Genomic DNA, 9,177 nt, shown 5'->3' on the forward strand with positions numbered 1-9,177 from the left:
TTGTTACATTTTGTTGTGCTATTTGCATAGCATGAATTAGTTTCCACAGCTGCTCAAGATGATTTTCACTACACAACATTTTGCTTAAGGCTGAATTTTCACGCTGACATCTTCAGAAGGTGGTCTGAGGACTACTCCAGCCATTTCTTGGGGAGTAATGCGTGTGCGATGGTGTGTGCAAATGCCAGTGATGTATTAAATTATTTTAACATTTAAAATTGCCATAAAAGGGCATTTTCCTCTAACAGCACTGCTAATTACCATACCGCACCTTCATTTGAATTTCCTCTGTCTTAAAAAAAGACAAAAAGTAATAATTTGCAGTTGACCACCCCTAGAAATGATTGGCTGCCGGAGATATCCCTTGGGTCGGCTGGCGTGCTTTGTGTCAGCATAACCCTGCAGAGGACTGAACCCGTCTCGCAGGTACCTCTCCCTCCCAGCTGTGCTCAGAAGTTCATAGACCAGAGTGGTTTCTGGCTAACCGTAGCTGTTCTTGGAGCCGGTTTGTCCTGGCAGAGTGGCATGATTGCTTCTAGCTCCTTTGCTGAGCAAGAACCTCGTTATGGCAGTCCAAGACCCTGCCTCCCCTGGGCAATCGTTTCTATGAGTTTTCCTTCGAACTGTTTTACGAGCAAACCTGGAGCTCCTCTGCATAGTCAGAAACTCTTCTACAGCATAAGAGTCAGACGCAACAGCAGAGCTCCCTTCTTTATCCCAGTGGCAATCCTTCAAATGGGCAATATATATATGTAATCAATTTTTACAACAGAGCTGCAGTTTACTGGACAGTGTGGCACCGGTGGTGGCTAGACACTGAGCTCGATTTTCCATCTGTCCAGAGGGGCCTTGCTGTGGTGCCATCTGCAGGCACGGTGTCTGGATGCAAAACACAGATTTGGAGGAAGGAGCTAGGGAGCCTGTAGGATGATTCAGGAAACTGAGCTCTCCAGGCGGTCTAGGGGCTGCACGGCTTTTTTTGCCAAGCTCTCTCTCACTATTTCCATACAAGAGCAACTGTGTTTTAAATTCTGTGGTTCCCAGCTTGCTCCCCCTAGCTGCCTGTATCATTCTTCAAGCAAGATTATAAATGGGTTGAAATAGCATTTTAATGAAAACAGAACAAAACTTTCTATCCAAATCGTTCGCAGCAGTTGCTGTTCCTCAGAACACCAGGTTCCTCCACTCCCTACTCTACTCCCCCTCCCAGGTTGCACTAATTTGCTCTCGCTCCCACAGTAATTTGATAGCACTCTTTCTTGATAAATAAAGGGATCTCTGCTCTAGGTGAATTTTTAGGCAGCCTTAGCTTGCTCAGGAAATATAAGACTTCTTAGATGAAAAAGATGACTACATTAAAACCAGGCTATTCAGTTCAAAAATACCTTAATATCTTTGTTCTACATGGAAAAAACAGGCAACTCCCCCTCAAGGTGTTTGCCTCCCAGCACTTCCAAGTCATCAGTGAGCCCGCTGGCACGCACACAAGTATGCAGGCAGTAGCGCACAGGCCAGCCATTCAAAGCACAGCAATTTAAGACAGGATGGGACCCACACAGGGCAGACTTGGAAGCCTGACAGGGCCACAGGCTAACCCACTCCGTGGCAGAAACCCACCAACACAGGAGGGCTGCCTCTGGTGAGCCCCATCACATCCAAAGACCATCTGGCGGCTGAAATTTATCTCAGTTACTCAAAGCTCCAACAGGGCTGTTTACAGGGTAAGTTAGGCATTGCTGCTGTCCCAGAGCTGCTCAGAGTCCCAGTTCATGTTGTAAGGTTGAATAACTTGCCTTTGGTCTATTTTCCCTAAACAAAGCAACTTTGAGTCATTGCCCCCAGTCCAGTAAACATTTAGTTTTTACACAGCTATACCACGGGAGACAACCAGCCCCAGCAAACTGTATTCCAGCCCAAACCCTTGCCCCAGGATCAGGCTCTAAAAGCAGCTGGGCTCCAGACAACAGTTCCAACCGTGCCTCCCACACAGACAGCAACACAAACCCTCTGATACAGCTCACAGCCCTGGTAAACTTAATAGAAAAGGAGCATCAAACAGCTTTGGTGGCTGTGCATTGCTTATCTACCCTACCACTCACAGGTCAGGGAAGGCTCAGCTCCTGCTCCGCTTCCAGGAAGAGGTTATGCAGCTCCTGGCAGAGGGCTGATACTTGCAGAGATTTAGTACTTGAGCTGGCCTGCAACTGCTGCTCCCGCAAGCCAGGGCTGTGCTTAATTCTAGCTACCACCACAGGCCTCCTCCAGGGCAATTTGATTCACTTTAAACTCTGTAAAAGTGAATGAAAAAGCCTCTTTTTAATTCTGCTAGTAAAGAAGGGGGGGGGGAAGAACTGCTTTTTGCCACTTTGCCAAATCAAATGCAGCAAAGTCATTTCTCAGCACTCCATTCTGCATGCACCCATCAGACAAGCAAATCCAGAGAGCTGGAAGGGAGATGGAGAAGCCGAGCTGCTTTCCATTCTACCGCAGTCTTGCAGTCACAGCCCTGCACCACACCTTATTTTGGCTCAAGGGCAGGAGTCCCACCCCTCCCCACAGGCATGGGTAGCTCATCAGCCTGCATACCGCAGCTCCACAGGCAGCAGCCTCGCACTCAGTGAAGCTGGGCGCTTGCTGTTCTTTACAGATCACGTATCCCAGGACTGCTCCATGCCTATGCGTGACCAGGGCTGTCCAAACCACCAGCTGGCACTCCCCATGCCTCTGCTGCCTGGATTCATAGCCTTGACATGCTGTCAGCATAGAACTGGGCACAGAACACTGTAGAGCACTTGTTAGAGCTGGCCCAGCAGTTGCACTGGGCTGGCAGGACCCATCTTAAAGCAGGCGCCTAACACTTGCTGAATTCCTTCTGACTTCCCACTAAGACAGACAAGGCATTTCAGATGGTGAACACTTTTATTGATGTAAGGTGGTACACAAACAGATCAGTTTCTATCAGCCTCTCCACCTCCCCCAGGTGGAGGAAGAAGTTGGAGGAGTGGGGGAGACAGAAGGGAACAGAACTGGCCTCTCACTGCAGGATGCAGAGCTGAGCGGTGGTGAAGGGCAGGGGCTCCAACAAAGGGTCCTGCTTCCCTAGGCAGCAGGGGGTCTGCATGCTTGGCTTACTCCTTGGATGCCATGTGGACCATCAAGTCCACCACACGGTTGCTGTATCCGTACTCATTGTCATACCTGGAGAGACAGAAATGCTGTCAGGACTGACCTGTTCCTGTATGTTAATGCTCTTCCACCCAGAGCACTTAACTGCCTCAAGACGACTTCCCAAGCACCTATAAAGTAGGCAACATCCCACCCACCTTCCATTAAGGGAAGACGGCTGCAGCCATTTCAGATATGAAACCATCTCAACTCCAGACTTTCACATGCTGGAGCCACCCTAACTCCACAAGTGCCTACGTATCACCACGCATTGTCTGCTGTTGCTATGAACAGAAGATAAGCGACAGAACTGCCAAGCCCCTACCCCACAGGGAGCCTTCCCACCGCCCCAAGGCTGCGCGTACCAGGAAACTAGCTTGACGAAATGGTCGTTCAGTGCAATGCCAGCACCCGCATCAAAGGTGGAGGAATGGCTGTCACCGTTGAAGTCACAGGAGACAACCTGAACAGAGAGAATATGGTGGAACACTTTCAACCCCACAGTTAGCGAACAGCCTGAACCAGAATTCCAGCAAGGCTGGTATCAAAGTGATACAAGCACCCCCAGTTGCAGGTGCTGAGAATAGAAGCCATTTACCTGGTCCTCTGTGTACGCCAGGATGCCCTTCAGGGGCCCATCAGCAGCAGCCTTCACTACCCTCTTAATGTCATCATACTTGGCCTGAGAAGAGGCAAAGATAAGAAAGATTGTCAGATCCCATCTCACACAAGTGTCAGCAGAGCAGGGGGTTGGGCAGGGAGGCAAAACACAGCCGCAGCCCAGACACTGCATAGCAGTAGTCATGCATGTCAGGTGCTTTTTCACCAAGATCATTTTTTTTTTCCTAGGGAAAAGATGGATGCACAAGGGGTAATTCCAGATAAAAATAATTTAGAGGACACAGGAAAGAGCCTGGAGATTGTTAGTCCTTGTCCACTTACTGGTTTTTCCAGGCGGCAGGTCAGGTCCACGACAGAGACGTTGGGGGTTGGCACACGGAAAGCCATTCCGGTAAGCTTCCTGCAAGAGACATGAGTCAGCAGGGAACGGCACCCAGCATCCCTCTGCCAGCACGCCATTCTGCTAGGAACAGGTCAGAGCCAGCCAAGCACTGGCTGCCACCTCCTCCTTACACCACAGGAAGGCCAAAACTCACCCGTTGAGCTCAGGGATGACTTTTCCCACAGCCTTAGCAGCCCCAGTAGAGGCTGGGATAATGTTCTGGGCAGCACCTCTGCCATCCCTCCACAGCTTCCCAGAGGGGCCATCCACTGTCTTCTGTGTGGCTGTGATGGCATGGACAGTGGTCTGGGGGAGGAGGAAGAGAGCACAAAAGTGAGAACACAGCTATGTCCCAAAAAAGCATCCCAGGCACCTCCCCTCCAACCCAAGGGAGGTAGGGAGGACCGATGCTTTTCTTCACACGAGGAACCTGGGGGTAGGGCTCCCTCCTGATCAGGGAGCTCCAGACCTACCATAAGACCCTCCACGATGCCGAAGTTGTCATGGATGACCTTGGCCAAGGGCGCCAGGCAGTTGGTGGTGCAAGAGGCATTGCTGAGGAAGAAAGACAAATCAGCCAGAGGCAACATAATCTACAGGGCTGAGAGGATCCCAAGCAGCTGGTCAAAATTCCAGGCCAGGAAGCATCCTTCTCCTTACCTGACAATTTTCAGGGACTTGTCATACTTCTCATGGTTCACACCCATCACGAACATGGGAGCATCAGCTGAGGGGGCGGAGATGATGACACGCTTAGCACCACCCTTCAGGTGAGCCTGGAAAAAGGGAAAGTGATTAGATAACCTGCAATGCCCCACAGCTAAGCAGCAAGACACTTCCTCAGACAGTCTCCTCCCCATTCTGAGGAACCCACAGGGTTCTCAATGTGACCTACACGAAGGAGCAGCAGTATCACAACTCTCCACATGCCACGGTGGCATACTTACACCAGCCTTCTCCATGGTGGTGAAGACACCGGTGGACTCCACAACATATTCGGCACCAGCATCTGCCCACTTGATGTTGCTGGGGTCACGCCTGAGAATAGATGAAATCTTGAGAGCTGTTCTGCAGGACACTTGCTTTCATCCTCCGAAGAGGCAAGCAGAGAAAAATACTTACTCCTGGAAGATGGTGATGGCATTCCCATTAATCACAAGTTTCCCATTCTCAGCCTTGACAGTGCCCCGGAAGTGACCATGAGTAGAGTCATATTTGAACATGTAAACCTAGCGAGGGGAACAGGGAAGGAAGGTCAGACATCCTGGCTACAATCTCCCCAACCCTTGTTCTGCCCATGCCACAATCTCAGCTCTCCACCTTCTCAGTGACCTTGTCCAACTGCTACACAGTACTTGGCTCTGACATATCTCCCTAGCCTGCACCACTAGGTCTCGTTTGTCCCTTAATCCACCTCCAGCCCGACATGTAGTTTCCATGGGGAGCAGCTAGAACAGAGCTAGGGGAGCCTCTTGCTATTCCAGGAGAGGCAAGGCACACACAGTACCCAGAGGGGGCACTCCAAGGCAACTCACCATGTAGTTCAGGTCAATGAAGGGATCATTGATGGCCACCACCTGGACTTTGCCAGACAGGATGGCAGCCCTGGTGACCAGGCGGCCAATACGGCCAAATCTGGGGAGAAAAAGAGATGCAGATGAGGAGGAACAGCAAGCAACATGCCTGACTGGGCATGGAAGAACATCCACTGCTCCCTGCCTGGAAGGGCAGGAGGGAGTCCAACAGCAGTGTCCAAAGGCCAAGAAGCCACAGTTAAAGATTAAGAGCGACCCCCATCCAGAGCAACCTCGCCAGAAAGGTCAGGCGCTAAATTTACTGAAAGCCCCGGGGGATCCGGTTACTCCTCAGCAGGGTGGGAGAAGGTCACATTGCCGGGGCGCTGCCGACACACGATCCACCTGGCGACCTTTCGATGGGGAGCCGCCGGCCCCACAGCCCACACTGGGGTGCGGGGGACCCCCAGATGGAGACGGGGCCGCGCCGACAGCACCGGTACTTCCTGGGTGACTCACCCCGCGTCTCTGCAGGGAAGTGACTCAGCACCCCGCCCTCCCCGGGGCCGTTACTTGCAGATGCAGGGGGTCTCCGTGCAGCACCGCCGCTCATCCCCACGCTGCTCATCCCCTCGTCCTTCGGGCGCCCTTCCCCCGTTCCACCCCCCCCCCCCCCCCCCAATGCACATCCCCGCAACCCCGCCCCGCCGGGCGCCTCCCGGTGCCGCAGCCCGGCCCTGGCGCTCACCCGTTGACTCCGACTTTCACCATCTTGCCTCTCGGGGATGTTCCTGCGGGGAGAAACAAGCCGTGAGGACGCCGAACCCCAGAGCCAGGCCCAACCGCCGTCCCGCCCCACCGCGCCGTTAACGGCCCCCCCCGCACCGCACGCTCGGGGACCGCCCCCAACCGCCCCCCGCACCCCCCCAGCCCCCATCTTACCCGCGAAGCCCTCCCCTCACCGCCTCCATTTTGTGCCACCCGCCTTTGTGCCCCCGGGCCCCCCGCCACGCGGCCCCGGTGCGCACGGTGGCGGCCACACGACGCCCTCCCCCCCGGCCCCTCACCCTCCTTCCCTGCCTCCAGCGGGGCTGCGATGGCGAACGCCTCCCCGCCTCCCCGCCTCCCCCCCCCCCCCCCAAGCAGCAGCCCCCAGCCCATTACCGGCTGCCTCCGCTCGGTGCCTGGCGCGCAGTGAGGAGGTGGCTGGGCGCCGCGCCGCCGCCCTTTATAGCCGCGGAGGCAGCGCCGTTCTCCCCCCCCTCCCCGCTCCGCCCCGCCGGGCCGCCGCCGAATGGCAGCGCGGGGGCCGGGCCGGGCTACGTGCGCCCAGCGATCGCCCCCGCCCGCAACAAAGGGCCCCGAGGCGGGCGTTGGGCTGGGGGAGGAGGGGGGCGAGGGTCTCCGCAGCCCTGTGTGGGGTGGGGTGGGGTGGGGTGTCCCCTCTGTGTGTAGCAGGGCAGACAAAGCCCCTCGTGGTGGTGGTGGTAGTGGGGGGGGTCGTGGTTGCGATAGGGGGGCTGGCACCTGGGGGCTCGCCACACGCAGCACGGGGAATGGTGTGGGTCCTGGTGGGTAGATGGGCAACAAAGGAGAGGGTTGTGCTGGGCTGCTGCCTGCTTCGCTTCCCCTTTTTCAGCCCTCGCATGTGGTAGCCGTGGGTCCCCCAAGCCTCCCGCACCGAGGGAGCAGCGGGTCTCCAGGCCCGCTCCCTGCTATCACACCGTGAGCAAGGACGGCCGCCGGTCCCCGCTCTGAGGGCCCCATTCCTTTCTCTGTCTCCCCTGCATGGGTTTAGCCAGGCGTGCTCTGCATGCGGCTGCCTCCCCAGCAGGCTGCGCGGCGCAGCGTGAGGACCATGTTAATGAGGAACCGCGGCGCTGCTGCTACCCGCGGGACGTGACGGCGGAAATCCTGCCCACCGCCCCGAGAGCTGACGGCGTGCCTCCACCACCTTGGCCCGCCTTTTGCTGGCCGGCTGGGTTTGGGCCCTGTGAGAAGGGAGTGCTCCCCGCGTGGCAGCCACCGTGGCCCAACTGCCACCCCACGTGCTGGAGAGGCTCCCCAAGCCGTGCCGTGCTGGCTCAGTGTGGGAAGCAGCAGGGCCGGTGCAGCCCAAGCTGGGGCTCTGTGGGACAGACCCATGCTAGGCTTGAAAGCCTCCATCCCTTGGGTGCCCAGGGAGCAGGCACCTGGAATGTTGTGCCTAAGAGGAGATGGAAGGAAAGGAAGGTTTGGGAAGGCATGGGATGTGGGATTGCACACGTGGAGGGCCAAACTGTCACGGCACAGCCAAGCAGGGCTCCAGCTACACTCAAGATGGAGAGGGAGGGAGGGTGGGTGGGGGAGTGGGCATCTAGTAAGGGGTCACACATCTCGTACGTAACCCAACTCTCCCCATACAGTGCTATTCCCGGTGCACGGAGGGCCGGCAGCTAAGTTTAGCCCCGGCCGAGGTTACGACCTTTTCTTAAAGGCCAGGGGGGGATAGCTGGTGCTGCACAGCCGCGGAGCTGGAAGGGGGGCGATCCCTCGGCGGGGGGGAGCCCCCCTGCGCCCCCTCCACAGCAGCCGGCCGCGGGGCCGGGGGAGCTGCCTGGGCACCCCCTGCACGCCCGGGAGGCCCTCTGTTTGCTCAGCAAACACACCGGCAGCCGAGCTCCCGGCGCAGGGGGGCAGAGTGCGGGCGGGATGAGCCAACGCAGCAGCCCCGTGCCCCCGAGCGGGGCCCACGGTCGATATTTCAGCCGCCTGCCCCCACAGCCGCCTGGCAGCGGCCCCGCAGCGCCGGCCCCGGGCCGCTGCGTGCCGCCCGGCCCACCCGGAATGGCGGCGAGCACCCAAAATGGCCCCGCGCGTGGGGGCCGCGCCGCCGCCGGGGCCGGGGCCGGGGCTGGGGCCGGGGCCGTGCCGCGGGGCTCTGCCGCCACCTCCCGGTGGGCGGCGGCGGCCTGGGGTGGGAGAGGAGGAGCGGTGAGGGGCCTTGGAGGGTCCTGGCCCCCCCAGCACAGCCCCTGGGTCTGAGCGGGGTGCCCCTCGCGGCGTGCCTCAGAGCTCGGACACGGCAGTTAATTAGCTCTGTTTAATTAGCGAGCGAGTCCTCACGCGCGAGGAGCGGGCTGAGGGGCAGCAGGAGCGCCATGTGGTTCCTCCATGCTCCTCGCCCAAGCTTCAGGGCTGCAGCCGCTGGCTTGCCGTGCTCCTTCCCGTCTGGTCCCGAGCTGGTCCTCCGCAGGCTCCTCCACCTGCGGACAGGCACGGCCGGTGAGCTGCCCAGCAGCCAGACACTGGCTACGTCCCCCACACAGCTCAGGCAGCACGAAGGTCAGCGCTGCCATGTCCACCACGCTCATTGTGTTTACCCCACCAGCACTCGGCTCTTTCTGCCCCACAACCCACCCTGGGGCCAGCTTCCCTCTCCCCCGCCCTCACTCCATGCACTCCCCACAGTTCATGCCCCGAGGTCTCCCCTTATATTTGCTGACCCCTCACTGC

The 9,177-nt window shown here is 57.7% G+C and overlaps 1 protein-coding gene across 2 annotated transcripts; it reads right to left on the minus strand.

Moving 5' to 3' along the window:
* Nucleotides 1-2,900: 2,900 nt before the first annotated feature.
* GAPDH (glyceraldehyde-3-phosphate dehydrogenase) lies at nucleotides 2,901-6,948 on the minus strand. 2 transcript variants are annotated; one of them, XM_035314199.1, is made up of 12 exons: nucleotides 6,847-6,948; nucleotides 6,431-6,473; nucleotides 5,704-5,803; nucleotides 5,291-5,397; nucleotides 5,116-5,206; nucleotides 4,829-4,944; nucleotides 4,642-4,723; nucleotides 4,323-4,474; nucleotides 4,108-4,186; nucleotides 3,764-3,847; nucleotides 3,531-3,628; nucleotides 3,129-3,198 (listed from the first exon to the last, which is right to left on the minus strand). In XM_035314199.1, exons 2-12 carry the CDS (start codon nucleotides 6,451-6,453, stop codon nucleotides 3,129-3,131), a joined length of 1,002 nt encoding a protein of 333 aa, XP_035170090.1. In that variant the 5' UTR covers nucleotides 6,454-6,473; nucleotides 6,847-6,948. The 2 variants fall into 2 exon arrangements, with proteins under 2 accessions (XP_035170096.1, XP_035170090.1); XM_035314205.1 differs by lacking the exon at nucleotides 6,847-6,948 and having other exon boundaries at nucleotides 2,901-3,198; nucleotides 6,431-6,453.
* Nucleotides 6,949-9,177: the final 2,229 nt, after the last annotated feature.

Source organism: Oxyura jamaicensis, chromosome 1 (assembly GCF_011077185.1).
Source record: "Oxyura jamaicensis isolate SHBP4307 breed ruddy duck chromosome 1, BPBGC_Ojam_1.0, whole genome shotgun sequence".
Lineage (NCBI taxonomy): Eukaryota > Metazoa > Chordata > Aves > Anseriformes > Anatidae > Oxyura > Oxyura jamaicensis.

What these genes read in the sequence shown, in the direction of transcription:
- GAPDH (XM_035314205.1), bottom strand. Translation starts at nt 6,453, where the DNA reads ATGGTGAAAGTCGGAGTCAACGG. An exon ending in GTGAAAGTCGGAGTCAACGG is followed by an intron (nt 5,804 to 6,430) that starts GTGAGCGCCAGG and finishes TTTTCTCCCCAG; the next exon opens with ATTTGGCCGTATTGGCCGCC. An exon ending in TTCGTCAAGCTAGTTTCCTG is followed by an intron (nt 3,199 to 3,530) that starts GTACGCGCAGCC and finishes CTGTCTCTCCAG; the next exon opens with GTATGACAATGAGTACGGAT.